Genomic DNA, 23,034 nt, shown 5'->3' on the forward strand with positions numbered 1-23,034 from the left:
AAGATGGCCAAAGGGTTAGGCAGGCTCAGAGGGCATTCTGAGTAGCTGGGGAAGACATTTCAAGGCAGCCAGGCCTCAGTGGGTGTTTTTCATTCCCTGATTATTCATCTAGCACATCATTAGCCTATATGCTGGAGTATGTCCAGATATTTGGGCAGGTATCCATGATCTATGACCAAAAATGGCTACATGTATTATACTTATACAAAGGAGTTTAGCTGTGAAGTATGAGGAGAGAAAGCCTGATCATTGACCAAACCCTCCAAGTTATGCTGTTCAAATTGTAGAATTGTGCCTGAAGGACTGGGCCTTCACTCAGAGGGCACCTGGGTAGTGGTATGTGGGCTGATATAGGACGTAGGTCCATCAAAGCAAAAAGGACTCTGAGCAGGGATAGCAGAATCTGCCACTGCCAGCCCCTAACTGCAAACCCACTGGCCCTTCTGTGGGACCTGAGGTTTGAGCACAGTATCAAAGCCCTCTTGGCTATGTGTTTGGTCTCTGTTCTCACAACCTTGGGGACTTTATCGCCCTCCTTAGAGGCCGTTCTAATTGTTTAGCTTCACAGTGAGCATCTTCTTCACTGAGGTGAATCCTAGAAGCTGGGCTCATTTCTTCTCTCTCTCTTTGCATAAAGTTTAATGGGCATGCAATCTTTTCGCTTTTCTTTTCTTCTGTGCCTGAAAAGTTGTGATAACAAAAATAACAATGGCTGTAAGCTTGTGTGGAGTTAATTATTTTAAATGATCAAAGAAGACCAAACACCTGAGAAGAAAATGGCTCAGAAATTGGAAAGAAAGCATTCTGCTCTGCGGCAGTTGGTTGGTATTTGGCTCTTTTATTTTCCTCCTGGGTAACATAAGAGCCATTGAGCTCAGGGGACGTGAACATCCTGTACAGGAAATAGATGGCGTATGGAGGGGGTGGGGGTGGACACCTGGCAGTCGTTCTTTGAATCCTTCAGTGAGCGTCACTTGAATATGTTATAGAAGCAAGTAAAGGGCTGGAAAACAGGCTCTGCTTGGATGGCTTCCAGGACACTTCACAAAGCTCAGGAAAAGCTCAGCTAAGCCACATGCATTTTATGTTTTCCTAAGGAAAGATTCTGCTTTTTGGTCTCCGGGTTAAGGAGTTTCAGTAAGTTTTTATAGAGACAATAAAACATTCTCTTTATAGTCCCCTCTGTCAGTGAAAGGAGCCCAGAGGGATAGAATTGAGGATGTGGGCACTTAAGTGTCTGCTGAGCCGATTAGCTCCCAGAGAGGTGTTTGTGAAGTGACTATATGGTGGAGAGCCCCTAGCCACTTAGCTTCACTGGGTGTGTGTGTGTGTGTGTGTGTGTGTGTGTGTGTGTTGTATAAAATCTTAGTTGAAACTTGAAGTAATTAAACTTAGAAAACTGGATGTGTGCATTTCAGGACTTCTTATTTTGACCAGATGGCCCAAAATGAATACCAGTTCATCCCTACCAGAAAATGGGCTTTATCTTGAGAACAAAGTAAGCGCCATGGAAACTGTGAAGTAGAGAGAGGCAGGAAGGTGAGGGGGAAATGACAATGGTCTTAAGACTGTTAAGAGCTGTAGCTTTTTTTTCTCCACCCAAAAATATTTTTGAAGAGAAAACTAAAGCATATGCTGTTCCTTTGTGAGAATGATTTGGAAAGCTCATTGGAGCAAAAAGGCCACTTATGAACTGACTCCAGCCTTTCTTTGACCTGTCATACACCATTGTGTTTATTTGAAAACCTGAGATTTACAGTGAGTGAATATTAACAGGGACCAGAACCTGTAGTCATTGCAATTTGCATTTGCCAGTACAGTTTTTTCTGTATCTGCTCAACTTAAATTGTTTCTTGGCCAGAAAAAAATGTGATGTTAGCTTTCTCACTTATATTTTTCTATAGGAATCTTCCTACTATCTTTAAGGCATTCTGCCTCACTCACAAACTTGTATTTTTATGGTTTAGAATTAATGTTTTATTATACTGTCATTTGCCTTAAATTTTAGCCAGAAAACTGTATATAATTATAGTAAATGGAGACACTGAATATTGTTGACATTAGGCAAGCAGCTAACAATTCCCCTAAGTTTAAAATATTAGTGTATTTTTTTTCCAGGTTTTTAGTTTAATTCTATTAAGATTAGAAATCAGACTCATTTTTTTCTTTATGTGATTGCAATTTATGAGTAAGAATCAACTGGTTAAATAAGTATGAGGATAGATTTTGAAGTAGGTAAGGAAATTATCCTGGTGCTAATGAAGAAATGTGCAAAGAAAGATCTTCAAGAAGAACCAAGAGCTATATTAAATTTTAGCTGTCACTGAGTGTCTTTCAAGAGAAGTGTGCCCTTAAGTTAATTTTCCACTTTCTAACTAGGAAGCGCATATCACACCCTTGACCAACTTACTGATCACTTGACACAAGAGAGTATGATGCAAGGTTCCTAAACTACCCGCACATGCTATGTATAAAGCCATATAGATCAGGTACTTGAACAGAGTAGGGACAACCTCGCTCTACTTCAGCCTAATAAGGCAGCGCCACCTACTGCACACAAGCTTTATTTATGTTGGAGATTGTTGAATAGAAATTGGTCTCTACAGACCTAGGCGCAAAACAAAATCATGCTGCCGTCTATTCTCTTCTAAGATGTAAATCTCGGTCAATTTATTGAAATATTTGTTTTCCTAGTGTATATACGTATGTGTCAGTGAATCAATATATGTATGTAAACATTCATACTGGGAATTATAGAGTGGGAGAGAAATAGGAGATAGAAGAATGTAAATAAGAAAAAAATAAGAATAAGGACTATTCCTTTCAGATGTCTACTGATGTGTCTTTTGTTCTGAAAATAAGACTGACGTACCTTCATAAGCCCTTTTACATATACTTATGACATAAAAATCAATAATTAGCCAATGCTTGTTTTAAATAACCGTTGTCCAAATTTCATTGTAGGCTGCCCACAAGTGAGTCCTTCATTAAATGATTACAGATTTAATAGGACTTCATTGTATTCCCCTTTGTCTGGTGTTTTTTTTATTCCTACCGTAACATGTAATTCTACAATATTTTAAAATAATACCTCATTACGTATTTTGCATTATAGCATCACATAAGCATTTACATAAAGTATTAACAAGAGTGCATCTTTTTATTAAGTTGGGGTCATTAATTATTCTTTCAACCATCTTGGTGTATTTCATTTAGTCTATTACAACACAACATAAAATAACTAAGTGATGGTAGATAAGGTACAATAGTGATTATGATTGTTTGTATCATTCCCTGTAACTCTTCCAAGGTCTGAACTGGTTATTGGCCATTTACATCATTCATGGTGAAACTTACACTTTTGTGATGAGAAGATCATATCATTTCAGAGCCTGAATTACAATTAATTTTCAACATACATTCATTTCTATTAAATTTCATTGCCATACTACTATTAATTTATTTGTATGTTAATGAAATGTCACACAGTCTGGAATGTGTAGGATTTGACATTTATCAGGGCCTTGATTTCCAAATAAACTAAAATATAACTTTTTCCCATATCATATGCCAACATCATGATTATATACTTGAAACAAGTCAAGTATCTAGACATACAAAAAACACAGATGGTTTCAGTTTTGTACCTGATTTGAAGAAAGCCTATTTGAATCGTCAAAAACTTGATTTTTTTCCTATTTGCCTATATCTTTAAAAACTTTTGTTATGGGGCACCTGTGTGGCTCAGTTGGTTAAGTGTCTGCCTTCAGCTCAGGTCATATTCCCAGGGTCCTGGGACGGAGCCCCATATTGGGCCCCCTGTTCAGTGGAGAGTCTGCTTCTCCCTCTGACTGTTGCTCTCCCTGCTTGTGCTTTCTCTCTCTCTCTCTCTCTCTCTCTCTCTCATCCCCTCTCTCTGTCTCTCTCAAATAAATAAAATCTTTTAAAAATATAAATAAATAAAAACCAAAAACTTTTGTTATATTTATTATAACTTTACTCATTCAATTAAAACTGATTGGGGCACCGGGGTGGCTCAGGTCATGATCCCCAGGGCCCTGGGATCAAGCCCCACAGACTCCCTGCTCAGCAGGAAGCCCGCTTCACCCTCTCCCACTCCGCTTGCTTGTGTTCCCTCTATCACTGTCTCTCTCTCTACCAAATAAATAAATCTTAAAAAAAAAAAACAAAATAAAAAATAAATAAAAATAAAACTGATTGAATATCTGCTACATGTGAGACTCTGTGCTAGGCTCGGGTATTAAAACATAAATTCCTTGCTGTCACTGAGCTCCCTTTCTTTATAATATTTAAAGTAGGGCAGGAAGGGAGTGAATGATGGGATGGAATTAGATTAGATTAGAAAGTCCCCTCCAGAGACTCTGGGGACACTGTTAAGAAAAGGTTCAGGTAGGGCATGACTGGAAGGAGAGGGATAGTAATGGATCCAGAGAAGACTGAGAAGTGATGAAGGCAGAGGGCCTGGGGACAGTAACTGTCTGGTGGGTTCTACAACAGTAGAACTGATTCAATGTCCCCAAAATGTGAAGATCATAGAAGTCCAGGAAAACTGGTTTCCAGCCTGGAAGGAGTTTGGTGACACTACCCACTAGGCCACAGGCGGTCCCCAGACTGGAGGTGAGCAGGCCAGAGAGGAGTTCTACTGTACATATGGTAAGTATACCCAGCAGAGAGATCCAAAGGCGGCTGACGGCAGACATCTGGAATTCAAAGAGATTTGAATCAGACCTCTTCAAATCGAATCATTGTGAATCCTTAATAGTGTGGGTACCTTGACTAAGAAGAATAACCTGATTCCATCCCCAAGACCTTCATCTGTCCCCCTGTTCTTACCCCCCCCTTCCTCCCTGCAGAGGACTGGTATGAACAGCTGTATCCCCTCATCCGTACCCTGAAGGACTGCATGGGAGAAGTGGTGAGCCGAGCCAAGCAGTCCCTGACCTTCGTGCTCCTTCAGGAACTTGCACACAGCTTGCCCCAGGGCTTGATGCTGACGCTCAGAAGGGACATCGTCTTCAGCCAAGCAGTAGGTGCCTCTTGGGAGCACAGCATGGGGCTGGGTGGCTAAAAGGTATCCTTGATGATGGTAGAGGTCTTCTTTTGGTAGTTTCATTTTTTTTAAAGGGACTCCTTACTTGAAGTTTTAGTATCAGTTTTCCTAATCCATAATAAACATGAACTGAACGGAAACAGCCTATGAGATCTTAAGGATTTATTTCTGCAGAGAGGTGGCCAAGTCTCTGAAATGTATGCTCTGTTTCCCAGTGCAGAGAATCCGGGAAGAAAAGGCCTCCCACCCTGTCATCATATTATGCCCTGAGGTCTCCACACAGCATACGGTGGAAGGAAAGGGGTGGCTGCCTTGCACAGAGGTGGCGGCAGAGGCTGGCCAAAGGGATCTGTTTGCCATCTCCCATTTCTACAGCTCTCTAATGAATCCCAGGACAGGGCCTCATAATGATCTCTTATACGTTTTGTTTGTCTATAAAATAAGTTTGCAGGGCAGTAATGCTTAGAGGCAAGATTTAACAGGACCACTTCCATTGCCTTCAGCCAACCCTGTCTCATGACATCGAGGCTGGTATCCGTCACAGTGGTTGTCCTGGGGGCCTTTCTTTTCCCTTCTGCCTCAACACCCACAACTGAGTTTTATAGACCTACACGTGGAGGAAGGGAGACCGAAGGAAAGGGAATATTTTAACCAAACTGTCCATGTCCTCCACTAGTTCATGAATGTTTCACATACTTGAAAAATTTTAATTAATTCTGTGATGCCTCAAAAATCTTAAGGATTTTTCAATTAAAGTTTGCTGACTCCAGTCAATTTCTTCAATGACTTTTTTTTTCTTTTATTCTAGCTTGCGGGATTGGTTTGTGGTTTTATCATTAAATTACACACAAGTTTGCATGACCCTGGGTTCCTACAGCAGCTTCACACAGTGGGATTGATAGTGCAGTATGAAGGACTGCTAAGTACATATAGTGAGTATCGCTTTAGTACATGTTAAACTCATACTCTCATTCATAAGGATATTTGATCTATAGATTCTGCAGTTAAACATAAAAATGTGGAATAAACCTCGATGACCTAAGCATTACAGAAATAATGTAACTTTCAGTTCTTTGCATTCATTGACCTTGTAACTGTATTCTTACCCCCATTATGTTTTGAAAATGGAATTATAGACATCTGGCTTTTTAATATAAAAGGCTCTCTGCCAACATAGTTTCAATGACTGGATTTTTAAAGTCCCAACTCTCTAATGTGTGGAACTGCACTATTTAATACATAGCCTGGTGTGGCTATTCAGCACTTGACATGTGTCTAGTCCAAATCAATATGTACTAAATATGCACACCAGGTTTCAAAGACTAGTAAAAACTAGTTTTATTAAAAAATGAATAATTTTACATTGATTTTTAACTGAAATGATATTTGGGATATACTGAGTTAGAGTAAAATATATTATTAATATTAATTTCATATTTATAAATTTTACTCTTTTAAAAATATGGCTATCAAGAAATTTAGAATTGTCTATGTGATCTGCATTATATTTCTATTGGATAGTGTGGATCTATCTGTATTTCTAGAAATCAAATATCATGCCTGTCAATGGAAAGAGAGCTGAGTGATACTCTGTTTCCTAAAGGAGTTAAAACTTCTCTGTAGTCTTCCTGCAATTGTATACATTTTTCTTTTCCCTTAAAGGGTACTTGGACTGCTGGAGTCCACTGAAATGGTTCTTATTTCACCGGTGAAATTCTTCAACCTCTGAGGAAAAGCGTTTAGAGTATATTCACTGCATTCAGAAACTCATTCACTAAAATGCTAGAACAAATCCCAGCAGGGAGATGTAGTACCAAATGACATTTTCTTTAAATAGTATGTTTGTAACAATGCTCCTTTTCCCTCGTGTAGGTGATGAAATCGGAATGCTAGAGGACATGGCTGTTGGCATTTCAGATTTGAAGAAAGTCGCATTTAAAATAATTGAAGCCAAATCCAATGATGTCTTGCCAGTTATAACAGGAAGGCGGTAAGTAGTGCCCGTTTCCTTGGGACCAGGCTTTGTTAGATATTTGTCTTAACTCCTGACAGAGGAGCCAAAGAGAATTAAGGTTTGGTTTGGAAAATTTTCTTTTGTTCCTTTTTTCCCGATTTGGTGGAGAAATGAATGTAAGTGACATAACAGGTGAAGATCTTGAAAAACTAGAACGTTCGTGAATGTTTATAAATGTGTGCGATAGTGAGGTGAGCATGTGATGGTCTCCCATGAAATATGAGGGATTTCGAAAGAATAGCAGGCACAAGAAGAACACTTTTCTCTTTCTTACTATCGAGTCCAAAGCTCTAGGTGTTTTTACTTTTGTTGGAATCATTTGGTTAATAGAGTCATAATTCCTGAAATGACTTTAAATTAAATTCTGTTAAAAGCAGCAACATTTTAGAAAAGATCTATTTCTGTGTCATGGGCATATACGACCATTTTTCTTTTTTTTTTTTTTTTTTTTTTTTTTTTATATATATATACATTTATTATATATTTTTTTTTTAATGTTTTAATTAGTTTGGGGTTGAGATATGTTTTTTTTTTTTTTCCCAATTTATTTATTTTCAGAAAAACAGTATTCATTATTTTTTCACCACACCCAGTGCTCCATGCAAGCTGTGCCCTCTATAATACCCACCACCTGGTACCCCCAACCTCCCACCCCCCCCGCCACTTCAAACCCCTCAGACTGTTTTTCAGAGTCCATAGTCTCTCATGGTTCACCTCCCCTTCCAATTTACCCAAATTCCCTACTACTCTCTAACGCCCCTTGTCCTCCATGCTATTGGTTATGCTCCACAAATGAGTGAAACCATATGATAATTGACTCTCTCTGCTTGACTGATTTCACTCAGCATAATCTCTTCCAGTCCCGTCCATGTTGCTACAAAAGTTGGATATTCGTCCTTTCTGATGGAGGCATAATACTCCATAGTGTATATGGACCACATCTTCCTTATCCATTCATCCGTTGAAGGGCATCTTGGTTCTTTCCATAGTTTGGCGACTGTGGCCATTGCTGCTATAAACATTGGGGTACAGATGGCCCTTCTTTTCACGACATCTGTATCTTTGGGGTAAATACCCAGGAGTGCAATTGCAGGGTACGACCATTTTTCTTAATTATTTTTGACAATTCACTCACAGACAAATTTCCGAGAATGTTTTTAAATAAATAGCTTCGAAGGTCAGTGAATGATGGGCAAAATATCAGAAATAATTAAGAAAAATGATGGTGCATAGAGTAGACCTCCAACAGAAGAGTTATATCCTGTGGTAAATCATTTTAGTCAGAAGCCCACCAAATTATAACCATTCTGGCATTAGCACTTTTCAGTGCTGCATGAGGATATTTGAAATTTGAAACATTCTTAGACCATAATGAAAAAATATGAATGTGCAAAGAGAAAATCCTTTTCATGGTGGAGAGAGTTGGAAAAGAAAGTAAGTATAAAAGTTCAAACTGAACTTGCTTTCTTGTCTATACTAAACATATGTTATTTTAAACTTTGTATAAAGGTTGCCCAGAGAAACGTGACTGAATGAAAGGTGATTATTTCATATACATAAAGAAAAAATATCCTCATAAAACTAAATATATCAACTGTGAACTAATGCTTAATTTTCCATGCACTGGAAGAAAGAAGAATAAAATTGTTCATATACGCATCTGGAAAATAGTACCATTCTATATGATCAAAAGTGGGAAACTGATACTTTTATCATAATTGATATGGGAAGTTTACCAGGCCATTTGGTATAGCAGAGGACGGACACTTTTTCTGAGGGAGTCTGTAGGCTGTATCTAAATTCAAAAGTTACAAACCAGATGTGAGTGGAACTCACAGAATATGGCAAAGTGAGCAGATTGGTAAACCCTCTCTCCAAACAGCAACGTTGCAATTGGACAAAATTGCCAAAAAACAATGAACTTGAGACCAAGGAAGTAAGTCAAATGTGCACACAAACTTACAAGTACTTACAAAAAAATGGGCAGAAGATATGAACAGAGACTTCTCCAATGAAGACATACAAATGGCTATCAGACACATGAAAAAATGTTCATCATCACTAGCCCTCAGGGAGATTCAAAGTAAAACCACATTGAGATATCACCTTACACCAGTTAGAATGGCCAAAATTAACAAGACAGGAAACAACATGTGTTGGAGAGGATGTGGAGAAAGGGGAACCCTCTTACACTGTTGGTGGAATGCAAGTTGGTGCAGCCTCTTTGGAAAACAGTGTGGAGATTCCTCAAGAAATTAAAAATAGAACTTCCCTAGGACCCTGCAATTGCACTCCTGGGTATTTACCCCAAAGATACAGATGTAGTGAAAAGAAGGGCCAATGTTTACAAGTACTTATAATGAAAAACCAGTGGATATTGATTAAGACACATACAGGGTGTCTGTGGCACTCTTGCCCGGAGTTGCTCCCATAAAACCCAGCTCAGTCAGCACAGTTTTAAGGGGTTAATACAGGCTGAAGGACCAGCAGTTTCACTACCAGAGGGGCTGACTTGATTTGGATTGGAAAGCAGGAAAAAAAAACACACTCCTAAAAAGTTGCTGGAAACAGTGGTGATTTAGATGACAATTTCATTCACAATAGCGTCAAAAAGAATAATTACATCAGACCAAATTTAACAAAGTACTCTAAGAATTGTACACAGAACACACAAAATCGTGCTTAGAGAAATTAATAAGGTCCAATAAATGGAAAGATAGTCCCTGTTCCTAGATTAGGATACTCAATATTGTTTGGATGGCAGTTCTCCACAAACCGATCTATAGATTCAGTGCAATTGCTGGCTAAATCCCAGTAGTCTTTTGTGCAGAAATTGGCAAACTAAACCTAAAATTTGTATGGAAATGCAAAGGACCCAGAATTCCAAAAACAATTTTATAAAAGGGCAAAAGAAGACTTACACTTTCTGATTTCAAAACTTAATATAAAACTACAATAATGGAGACCCTCCAGTATGGGCATAAGTATACACATAGATCAATGGAACAGACTTTAGAGCCCAGATGTAAATTATTACCTTTAGGGTCAATTGATTTTTGACAAAATGTGCCAAAGCAATTCAATGGAGAATGAAGAGACTTTTCAAAAACTGTTGCTGTGATAATTGGTTATCCATACACAAAGAAAGTCATTTAGAACCTCAGTTTATACCATGCACAAAAACTAACACACAACGGATCATTGGTTTAAATGTAAGAGCTTAAACTCTGAAACTTCTAGGAGAAAATATGTATTAAGTTGGGTTAGGGAAAGAGTTCTTAGATAGAACCAGAAATTCTAGTTTCATAAAATACACAATTTGATAGGTAGGATTTAATCAAAATTACAAACTATTAAGAAGCAAAAATCTCATTATATCACTAAATAAATGAAAAGACAAGCCACATAATTGGAAAAATATAGGCAAATCATATATCTGATAAAAGACTTGCATCCAAGGGGAGTGTGGTGTCTCAGTGGGTTAATCCTCTGCCTTCAGCTCAGGTCATGATCCCAGGTCCTGGGATCGAGCCCTGCATCAGGCTTCCTGCTCGGCCAGGAGTCTGCTTCCTCCTCTCTCTCTGCCTGCCTCTCTGCCTACTTGTGATCTCTGTCTGTCAAGTAAATAAATAAAATCTTAAAAAAAAAAAAACTATTAAAAAAAGTAGGTAAAGGATTTGAATAGATGTTTTGCTAGATAAGATATACGAATGGCTATACACACATGGAAACATGGTCAACATCATTAGTCATTAGGAGAATGCAAATTAAAACCACAATTCAATACCACTTCGCTCACAGTGGAAATCATCACAATCAAAAAGTCAGACAATAAAAAGTGTTTGCGAGGATGTGGAAAACCTAGAACCTTCATACATTGCTGCTGGGCACGTAGAGTGGTGCTGCCACTCTGGAATCAGTTTGGCAGTTTCTTAAAAAGTTAAACCTAAAATTACTATATGACCTTTAGGTACGTACCGAAGAGAAAACGAAACCGTATGTCCACGGAGAAACTAATGCTTGAATGTAGGCATTATTCCTAACAGTCCAAATTGCAAAGTATCCCAGGTAGCCATCAGCTTGTGAATACATTGGCAAAAACGTGGTTAATCTATACAATAGAATGCTATAAATAGGAATAAAAAGGAATAAACTACTGATACAGCCTACAACACAATAACTTCAGAGATGTCACGCTAAATGAAAAATGCTAGATACAAAAGACTACATATTATATGATTCTGTTTATATGAAATAGGTAAATAAGTAAAATCTGCAGAGATAGAAAATAGATTAGGGGTTTCCCGGGGCTGGCAGTGGAATTGGGGTGTGAAAGCAGACAGGCATGAGAGATTGTTTGTAAAGTGACGGAAGTATTCTGAACCTGGATTATAGTCAGGATTTCACAACTCTATAAATTTGCTAAAACTCTGAATTAGACACTTAAAATGCATGAGTTCATGCCGGTTCTATTTTAATAAAACTGACAAAAAGTTATCATAAAACATTATATAATGTTTCACCTTCAGCGCAACCTTTACACATGGACGGATTCATTAATTATTCTCAGATTCTTGAAAGACTTGAAATAAATAAACATCGGCACTCTGTTAGCCGGGCTTTTTTAAAGGGCACTGAGAGCAATTTTAAAAAGAAAAATAATGTGTCCATTCATCCGAGGGTAGTGCTAATAATAACATCCCTGCTTGCTGGATTCATGGTATTTCCTGGTTCTCTGGTTCCAAGCTCAGGTAAGAAACAAGTCTGAGTCCATCATCCGGGGTAGTTTCGTCTCAGGATGGTTATACTAGACAACTAAAAATATTTCCACAAAGAGACTCACGAATTGTTGAGTGCTTCTTTTCCCAATACATGTATTACAATTTCAGCACTATAGATAGCTCCAGAAACACATGGATTTTCATAAATTCTGAGCAAAACTCTTCAACATCTCAATACTCAGTTTACACTGCATTGAGTGATGTCAAGTTTAAAAATATACAAGCAATTCTTCTTGTTGACCATGTCCTGTGAATCCTAATTTAAATTTTCAGCACTGAACATTAGGGGTAATTTTCAATGGAAATTTCCAGTGGGGGGAAAAGAAACATTCCTGTGATATACTCATGTTGCAAAAATGATCAGAAACCCCTAAAGGTTACATCTTATGTAATGAAATCATTCCATTTCCATCCAGCCATCACAAACAGGGAGGTTCATCAATAACAGGAACAATCAGGCCATGCTCAAAAATATTTTAAATGATTTGGTTTATTAGCTTCCCTATATTGAAAAATTCATCATTAAATTACTTTTTTTATTCTTGAGATTGACTGGGTTTTAAAAATAATTAAATCAAGAAAATAAATATTGAGTCTCTTAGGCACATAACCCTGGTATACAAACGAACTAAACATTTTTCCTTTCCTAAAGGAACTCAGAGAAATGGAGAATTTTTTTTAAACTGTAAATAGTTCTTTATGCCAAGTAATTTAATAGTGAAGTGAACAAAATGATTGCCGAATGAATTAATGCCAGAAAATAAGCAGATAGCGGCCCCAAACCTAAATCAGCTCTACATTCCAACTCCTTGTTTCTTTCCAATGACTCTAACATAGCAGTGAGTGAAATAAGCAAGGATTCTTCTCTTTGTCCTCCGCTGTCCACAGTGAACATTACGTGGTGGAGGTGAAGCTTCCCGCGCGGATGTTTGAGGCACTGCCTTTACAGATTAAAGAGGGTCAATTGCTCCATGTGTATCCAGTACTTTTTAATGTTGGAATCAACGAACAACAAACTCTGGCAGAGAGGTAAGCTTCAGGTAGAAAGCTGGGACTTCTGTTGTTGTTTTCGGTTGAGGGTTTTTCGAGCAACTCCCACCCACATGGAACTCGTGGGAACATATTGCCTTTTTATCGTAGCAAGTCATTTGAGATGGCAAAGAGAAATATTCATATTTCAGATTCCTGGCCCACATCAAATTTAAACACGACAAAGGAATGAGGAAAATATTGAATGCCAATGCCAAATTATTTACATGGATATAAACTTTCTTCATGATTCCAAACACCGCGTGTGCATCCAATTTTAACATGGCTTACATTCATATATATTTCAACATTGTAGAGATTCAGCCAACTGGGTCAAACTTTTCTGGACCTAAAACACTGTCCATTTTTCCCCTTTTGTTTTGTTTACTAAAATAGCTGTTATTGGGGGAGGTTAGCACATCTTTTCGTAATAACTTGCTTAGTCTAACAACAGATGATTGTACACAGTCCTGTGAATTACTGTCAAAAACACTTTTTTGTATCTTATTACATGGTTCACATGTAGAGATTATCGAAAGTGTGGTTATGACTTAAAGTTCCTAGAATACATTTTTTTAAGTTTCTGGAGAAAGAAGTTGCCATCCTGCTGTGGGGCCTGGCTGGAAAAGTTCTCTGATGGGCAGAACTTTTGGAGAGTTTGATAGTCTTCCATATTTAAAATGCTTCTTATACATAATTTACTCTCCAAATGTGTCCTTCCCCCATACATATCGGTTTAAAAGCACCTGGCATATTCTTTGCCATGACTTGGTAAGTATGTGTTAAACCTGTATCGATGTCTTTTACGAAATTGAAAATGCCACTACATTTCTAGTCCTCCTGAATTTCAGTGACGGTCAAGGTGCCTGTTTTTATCTGTTCTCTCCCAGTGATTTTTCCTTCTGTCCCTCTTATCCAAAAGGTATTTCCTGTACAGCATACATTTTCATAGTTCTCACTTGTCAGTTATAAAATTAGGTGGCCGCTTTGTATTTCAAGTTTAATTTCAAATTGTGTAAAAGCATTAATCTCTTATAATATGTGTAAATCAGAATATAATTTTATTCACTGTGTGGTACAAGAAGTTTACTTTGATAATTGAGCACTTTTCCACATCAGTCCCTAAAGGAAGGTATAGTCCAGTTATCTGTGTGTATGTGCCTTACAGCAAGTCCGATGGTTGAGGTAAATGATATTTATGAACATAAATTATACAATTCGGAGGAAAAAAAAACCCAGCACAGTACTTTCAATCAATTGTCTCTTCTTTGATATACTAGATTACAGAATGTTTTGGGTTTGACTTAGTAAATTAAAGCCTGTGAGTGTGGTCTTTAGAGAGATGTGAAAATCCCCATTTACAGGATTTTCAAGGAAAAGTTAGCATTGTAGTTACCATTGTATTTTCAAGCCCTCTACATTAGATTAATTTGCATAACTTATGTCATTGCGGCTATTTCAGTTGTTAGTCACTTTGTTTTAAAAAGTCCCTTCTCATGGGCCACCTGGGTGGCTCTTAGGTGTCTGGCTTTTGATTTGGGCTCAGGTCTTGATTTTCAGAGTCATGACACTGAGCCCTGCATCAGGCTCCATGCTGAGCTTGGAGTCTGCTTAAGATTCTCTCTCTCCCTCTCCTTCTGCCCCTCTCCTGTCCCCTCTCTCACTTTCTCTCAATTAAAAAAAAAAAATGAATGAATAAATAAATAAATATAAAAAATAAAAGGTCCCTTCCCTTTCTTCTCTCTTATCTCTCCTGCATATTTTATACATGTGTGTCTGTGTGTGTGTGTAGACACACACATATATACACTTTTTTTTTCATATCTGGAAGCTGCAAAGATATTTAAAACTTGAAGCAGAGGCAAAAATGGCAAAGTAGAGAAAAACTCAAAGAGAAGCAAGAAGGCTGGCACTCTGACATCAACTAACTACTGATCTGAATAGATCACTTCCTCTCTGTTCTCTGAACCTTATTTCTCTGATTCTTAATTTTGAGCTTTACCAGGCAACATCTATAAATTAGGTATGCTATGTAATCCCGGTGTAATATTTTACTACATATTTACCTAATGCCAAAATGTATGTTACGTATATCCATTCTTAATTAAGTAAATACTGATTATTCTGGATTACCCTAACAAAACACCTCAGAATGGGTTTTAACAACAGAAATGTGTATCTCGTAGTACCAGAGGCTGAGAATTCCAAGGTCAAGGTTCTAGCCAATTTGTTTCTGGTGAGAGCTCTCTTTGACTTTTTCTCTGTGTGCTCGCTTGACCCTCTATTTTGTGTGCACAGAGAGAGTGAGCTCACTGGTGTCTCTTTTTACAAGGACACACTAATCCTTTTGGATTAAGGCCCCACTCTCATGACCTTTAATTACTTCCTTAGAGGCTTTATCTCCAAACACAACCACTGGAAGTTGAGGCTTCAAAATGTGATTTTTGGGGGAGGACATAAACATTAAGTCCATAATGATGACATCACTCCAGCAAGAATGATATTTTTAAAAATACCATTTGTTTTATAATGTCTGAAAAAGTTAGAAGTGTATTCCAGAGTTCAGAGAAACTCGCCTATAGATTTTCCTGGGTCTATATTCCTATTCTCCAAGTTTAACAGTATAGATATTGAACAATGAGCTTGCACCAGGCACTACTGTGCCAACCTGTGGGACACAGGGAACATGCAATGTAACAAGACAAATGGGCATGATCCCTGTCCTAAAAAATCTTACTATCCTATAAGGAAGCCAGATCAGCAAGTAATATGTGACAGTTTGACTCATGCAATAAGCAAAGATGTGGAAGGGGCAGGAATAAGGGAGGAAAGAATGTGATTCACAGATGGGAGAGGAATTCATCAGGGAGGTTTCATGGAGTACATGAGCCTCTCATAAAGCCTGAAGGATGAAATGATCAAGCAGACAAGGAAGATAAGACATTCTAGTGAGAAAGAGAATAGCATGTGGAAAGTCGCAAAGGCATCAGTATGTTGCTGCTTGAGGGAGAAGCGGGTAATTCCATTCCCACAAGGGTTTGGAAGCCTTTGTGGAGAAGTTAGATGTGAAACTAAGGAGGTTAGACTGTCATTACAGAGAAAGAAGAAGCAGTGAAGTTTAGTAAACTGATGTGAAGAACCGGTATTAGATTCACTTCTCCAACATTTCACTTATTACATGTGTAGCTCCTGCCACATAGTCAATGTTAAGTAAGTATTTGTTGAATGAACAAATGATCTGAATTAATAAAAGGAGGAGGTGGTTTCAGTTTGGGCTTATGTTGCATTTGAAGGGGTTGGGATAATTCACACTGAAGCTTTCAACTGATATCTAGAAATGCAGATTTGGATGGAGATACATATTGGAAGCCATTTACATATGATGCTTTTATAGAGGGACAACTTGACCATGAATTTAAATCTGGGACGTGCTTAAAAAAAAAACACAAGGTCAGTGATATACAGGTAGAGAGTTTTGTGGTAAAGAGACAGAAGAGCACCACTACAGAGGCTGTCTGCCTTCATGGTGTGGACAGAAAATAAATGTTGGGGGGTGCCTGGGTGGCACAGTCAGTTAAACATCTGACTCTTGATTTCAGCTCAGGTCATGACCCTCAAGGGCATGAGATCAAATCCTGCATTGGGCTCCATGCTGGGTGTGGAGCCTGCTTGAGATTCTTTTTCTCCTTCTCTCTCTGCCCCTTCTGTCTGTGTGTGTCTCTCTCTCCCTTCCCTTTCCCTCCCTCTCTTAAACAAACAAACAAACAATAGAAAAAGAAGTGTTGACAGTTGTAAACCACTCTCCAGAGATTGTAGAGGTCTATATGTGCCTGCAGCAGCCGACAGTATATACAAGACTGTGTCCAGCCAGGTTTCTGCTTTTGGTGTTCTAGACCCCTCCTCAAGCTGTCATGGGTGAGGAGGAAGATTCGAGGGATGAAAAAGAAGAGGCAGGGTTTTTGGCACTGTAGAAATACCACCCTGCAGAGGTCGGCAAACTAACATTAACTACATATCAACCACGCACAAACACGGGAGCTGGTGTTATAGATTTGGGTTTTCATTTGACTTCATATTGGATGATTGCAAAAATAGTTTGGTGTGTGAAAGGGGATTGGTGGAATCAGGGCCAGTGGAGACTGGAATGTGTTTAAATAACCATTGTGCAATGTAGCTTAAAAAAGACTCCTTTAAAAGAAAAAAAAAAAAAAGACTCCTTAGGAAACTCTTGCCACCTACTTAAAAAGGAGGGGTGAAAAGTGTTAGTTCCAGGAGCTTCTTATAACCTGTAACTGTTTTCTGTTTGTTTATTTTTTTTTCCTATTTTTAGGTTTGGAGATGTCTCTTTGCAGGAAAGTATTAATCAAGAAAATTTTGAACTTCTAAAAGAATATTACACAGCATTTATGGAAAAGATGCCACCTGATTGTAAGTATGCCAGCCTCAGAAAGTGTCAATAATAATTTCTTGATGATAAATTCTCAGGCCAGACATCGAGGTCAATGGGAGAAAGACGTGTGGGGGTAAGGATGGGAGAGCAACTCTGAGATTATCTGAACCAAGGAGACTGATTGCCGAGGTGGCAGGGCTGACACCTGCCTCCTGCCTTGATTGTGCTCTCGATGTCCTGCTGCTTATGCGAGGACATTAATTTCAGTGCCTCTGGAAAATACCAAAAATCTAAAAATAAGAAACTTATAATTGGAAATCTCAGTTGAGTCCAATAAAAATTTTATGTAATTCTTAACCATGTAAGAGCCTTTAGTAAGTATTTAGCTTTCTGATTTATAATCTGTATCAGATCACACATATACAAGGAGAAAATCAGGTAGAATACAAGTTTGTACAGGTAATAAAAAGTAATACGGACAAAGGAATTAATTGATTGAATATATTTATTGTGATATTTATGTGAAACTGTTGAGGCATCCATGCCTATAGAAATGTATCTTTTGGATTTTTTTTTTTTTTTGTCATTGTTCACTTCTTTTTCCCCACAAAATTAAGCACATAGCATTTGAGCATTTCGAAACCAGAGAATGTGTCTGGGAGTGCCTGGGTGGCTCAGTGGGTTAAGCCTCTGCCTTCTGCTTCGGTCATGATCTTAGGGTCCTGGGATTGAGCCCTGCATCAGGCTCTCTGCTCAGCAGGGGGCCTACTTCCCTTCTCTCTCTGCCTGTCTCTCTGCCTACTTGTGATCTCTCTCTCTATCAAATAAATAAAATCTTACAAAAAAAAATAAAAAAAAGAAATGTGTTTGGAGTTCATCAATAAGTAGTATAAATATGTTGAAATATTGAGACATTTACAATGATAAGAAACTGAGTTTTAATAAAGGAGGAAATATTTTAATATTTTTAATGAAAAGCTATAATAAAAGTCTACAAGGCAATTTGTTTACCTATCTGTAGTCTCATACTTATTCTGAAATACCTTCAGTGGAAGAGCATTTAGGACTTTTCATAAGCCAGCGAATCTTGCATCAGAATATTACAATGGTATATGCAAGTTCAAGTGTGGATAGTTAGAAAAATTCACCTGGCAGTTAGAAAAATTCACTTTCAGGGTTTTTTATATTATTTTATTTCACATGAAATATTATTTTTATGCCAAAATGAAATTAAGTGCAGGGAGACTTTTTGGAAGCCAGCATACTTGTCAATTCTAAATTTAATTTCTTGAAAAATTAATAATATAAACATAAAATATAAACATTAATAATATAAACATAAAAATTAATAATATAAACATAATTATAATAAACAAACTTATCTATAAATAATATAAATATAAACAATAATATAAACATAACATAATATAAATAATATAAACATATTCGGTATTAGTAACTAATGAAAAAAGGTTTATTTTAACTTGGATGTGGGTAGATAATTTTTTTACAAGTGACCTAAAATTTGGATGGGAGTAATTCTCAGAATTCTTATAAACAACTTGGTTTCTACCAATCCTTTCAAAGTATGGTCATGGGCCCAGCAGAATCAGCATCAACTGGGAACCTGTTAGCAATGCAGACTCTCAAGCCTCTGCAGATCTATTGAGTTTGCCCTGTAATCTGTGTTTTAATAAACCTTCCACATGATTTCTAATCCATACTGATTTTTGCAAACCAATGATATGCCATCGTTCTTCAAATTATATATTATATTTTGGGGTGCCTGGGTGGCTCAGGGAGTTAAAGCCTGTGCCTTCAGCTCCAGTCATGATCCCAGGATCCTGGGGTCAAGCCCCACGTCGGGCTCTGTGCTCAGCGGGGAGCCTGCTTCCTTCTCTCTCTCTCTGTCTCTGCCTGTCTCTCTGCCTACTTGTGATCTCTATCTGTCAAATAAATAAATAAAATCTTTTAAATTTTTTTTTAAAAATTCAAATTATATATTATATTTAAAAGTAGATTGTTGGCAAAGTCTGTGAAGGACTTCAGTACTATATAAAAAACAATTATTTCACCTTAAAAAGAAATATGTGTAAGTCATTGTTGAAATATATATGTCATTAGTTATTGCCTGAGATATGAAATTTTTTAAAAATCCCTACATTCAAGTCATTTAAACTCTTCATAGGAACAAAAGCTTAAAAAACTTGAAAACATTAAACCTCATATAATATTCTGCTAATTAAATATAACTAAATGTGTTTATGACTTGTAAATATATTTCATCCTTGAAAACATAGTAGACTTTTGCATCAGACCAATTGTATTTCATTAGTTGGACCATTGTCTTAACACAGTTTTTCCTGATACTTTATTTCCTATTATGTCAACATATTTTTGAGATAACACTGTCATAGACTTGGCACAGAATTTTTTGACATTACTTTGGTTGTTTGTCATAACAAACTTCCAAACCTGACCTATGTAATTATACTGACATATGTAAGGTTATACCTCATGCATAAATATTATAACTCAAAGCCTCATTCGAGTTACACTCCATTCAAGAAAGAAACTATAAAGCTTTATTAACAGTGTGAATAGATTTAGTTAAACTATTTGTAAAGGAGGAAAAAATTACCATGTTGGCTCATACCCATAATCTGTAAAATCTATTGTTTCTTTTGCAAGTGAAATTAAGAGATAATTTGTGTCAGTGTTGAAAGAATAAATTAATCCTCTAAAAACATGACTTTCACTTAATAATCCATTTTAGATGTATTCTTCATTAACTTACCCTGTTTTTTTTTTATTGTTTATGAATTAAATACTTGAACTCCACATGTTTTGAAGTAAAAAAAATTCCCTTTCTTCCCCCCAAATTTTTGTTTTACCTTGACGGATGTCCTTTACTTTTGTGATATTGGGATTGAATGAATAAATGTTTCAGCTGATATGAGAAAACATACATGATAGGAGACTATCCATAAGTACAAGGAAGGAAAGATTAAAGAACCCACAAAAAATGGAGGAATTATTAGAGATTGGGGATCATCAAACATTACTGTAGTTAAATGAGAAGGATTTCAGCCAGGACAAAGTAAACAAGAATTTACAAATGCGATGAAGAAAAAGGGATTCAAGAGAAGTTGTTGTAATTTGGTGGTTATGAGCATTGATGACATTCCATGGAGTTATTTACATAAAAACATGGACTGGAACCACATCGGAGGCATTTAAAAAGACAACTCGTGTTGTACAAGCAGACAACCAGAGAAAAAGCCACCCTTCCAGGAAAGTTTACAGTGACTGCAAGGAATGAAAGATAGGCTGAAAATAGTAAAATCAAAGAAGAGGGTTTTTCTCTTTTGTTTCTCTTTAGTTTCATTTTCCAAGAGAGATGAAAATTTTAAAGACATAGAGAAATTGCAGGACAGTGGTGAGGGGCTAAGAATCTGCTCTGCACCCCACCTGGGGCTTCTACAGGTGGGCACAATGATAGGGCCCCTGGAATTAGCCAGAAAGCCCAGGAGGGGCCCCAAGAAAGAGCAGAGGACTATGCCTCCCATGTGATACAGAGATAGAACTTTACTTAAGAGGAAAGAAGGAGAATTCTGGCTTTTAGAAAAAGAAATCTGCCATGCCTGGCTGAAACCCCTGTGACACGTGAAGAAATTCAATACCAGGTCACAGATAATTCTTTTAAGATTGGTGTTCTGAGTACATAAGGTTTGGAAAGAGGCCAGTATACTTTAGGCCTGCTGGTCTACCACTGTCTGTCAGGTCGTCCTGATCCTTAGGTAGCATCAGAGGAAATTGCCTTGAAGAGTTTCTTCACAACCACTATATTCACTTTAAAAATCAGATTCATCATGGTTTTTCCTGAATCTTGTCAAATTCTTTTAACATAATAATTAAAACATCTTTAACTATAATTTGTGAAAGCTGTGCATGAGTGTCAAGCACTCTGATGTTTAGTTTTGCTGAGCTAAGATTTAGTTAACAGGGTGAATTTATCTAAACCAAAATATTTTTATGTCCTTTGAGCTTATATTTTCAGTTAACACTTTCCATTTTTTAGTGTTTTTATTTATCTTACCTCTCATTTAAAAAATAGACCAAGGAAGTAAAGCTGGTTCAGTGAAGGATAAAATTAGAAAGAACATTATAATAGTAAAACTCAAAATAATGTGAAATATAAAAGTAACAGGACTCCATTAGGACAAGAAAACATTCATATGAGAAGATTTCCCAGAAGTAGATGAAAAAGAAAAGCTTAACTATGAATACAATGTTGAATATCCCAAATCGGATTTTATTAAGTCAGAAAATGAATCTACTTACCCTTCATATCTAATTCTTTGTCCTTTAAAATCATTGCCCTATAGCCATTGAAAATTCACCAAGTTTTCAAACATAGAACTCTCTAATAAATCTATAATTTTTTCTAGAACAAGTGTATAGGAATAGTTTCCTGAGTAAAATTATTGGATTTTGTTTCTCTAAGAAATGAAAAAAAGAGAGAAACAAAACAAGCAGAGTTACCGAGGTATCATTATGTAAATTAAACTTAGAAACGGTTACACATCAGACTATTGCTAAGAAACAGACAACTAGCTACAGTATTTTCAACACATACTCTGGAAGAAATCAGAACTAGGTCTTGGCAAACTTCTTTAGCTGATCACACTGTTGGACTTTCCATATGGTTCAATACCATATAGAGTGTGGGAGATTAGTGGCTGGCTCACATGCTAACAGGTACCTTGTGTTACAAATGGATAAAACCACTGAAGAGCAGCATATAAATCAGTCCTTGGAATATTGAGCATATATCAGAGAGAAGAATTGCACCACATTTGCTCTGTTTATTAATGCAAATTAAGGCTACTTAAATGGATATTTCCTTTAGCTAGTAATGATATTATGAGCTCTGGTTGCAGACCAGAAAATATGTGATGTAATCAATACTGACAGCATCAGCGATATGTGCCCCATCGATGGGCAGTGCTCCATAAACAAAATAAGGTGCATCTGAATATCAACCCACTTACTGTTTATTTACTTAAAATTGGAACCCACATGTTTTGACACTTGCAACATGGCTTACTGCTGCACAAGTGTAGACATGCTGTCTTCAGTTTCTCAGAACAAGTGCTGGGCGTTTCTGGACCCTGCTTTTCAGAGCCCTGTATCCTTAAACTACCACCCATCCTGAGTCTGGCTGGCCAGACATCGGGCAGCCTCAGGAAATAACCTGAACTTATAAAATGGGCAATGAGGTAAGGCACGTATCTCAAAAGACATTAACAAACACATGCACACACATGGAGTTGCGCGCACACACACACAGACACGTAGACACACTGTCGTACTCACGCACACACCCCACTAAATGACTTCCAATAATCTGAGTTGGGTTTTCATTTTTTGGAGTTTTGTTGTTGTTGTTGTTTGTTTGTTTGTTTTCATTTGGCAAAGGGACTTTCTGACACAGGTTAAATATTTCCCAGGTTTTAAAGTAAATTTCTGAGGCACCTGGGTGGTTTATCCGGTTAAGTGGCTGACTCTTGATTTCACCTCAGGTCATGATCTCAAGGTCCTGGGATGGAGCCCTTCATTGGGCTCCATGCTCAGTGGGGAGGCTCCCTAGGATTCTCTCTCTCTCTCTCTCTCTCTCTCTCACTGCCCCTCCCCCTTCTCTCTCTCTCTCTCAAATAAATAATTTGAAAAAATAAAGTAAATTTCT

At 37.3% G+C, this 23,034-nt stretch overlaps 1 protein-coding gene across 7 annotated transcripts in view; it reads left to right on the plus strand.

The window, feature by feature from the left end:
• The window catches only part of INPP4B (inositol polyphosphate-4-phosphatase type II B), an 830,572-nt gene that overhangs the window by 741,840 nt on the left and 65,698 nt on the right, over positions 1-23,034 (plus strand). For all 7 annotated transcript variants that reach the window (XM_044268013.1, XM_044268017.1, XM_044268010.1 and 4 more), the window contains 5 exons: positions 4,875-5,047; positions 5,880-6,003; positions 6,944-7,061; positions 12,755-12,895; positions 17,226-17,323. In XM_044268013.1, the coding sequence (XP_044123948.1) occupies positions 4,875-5,047; positions 5,880-6,003; positions 6,944-7,061; positions 12,755-12,895; positions 17,226-17,323 (654 nt within the window). The remainder of the gene's footprint in view (positions 1-4,874; positions 5,048-5,879; positions 6,004-6,943; positions 7,062-12,754; positions 12,896-17,225; positions 17,324-23,034) is intronic.

The sequence above is a fragment of the Neovison vison genome, chromosome 11, assembly GCF_020171115.1.
Source record: "Neovison vison isolate M4711 chromosome 11, ASM_NN_V1, whole genome shotgun sequence".
NCBI lineage: Eukaryota > Metazoa > Chordata > Mammalia > Carnivora > Mustelidae > Neogale > Neogale vison.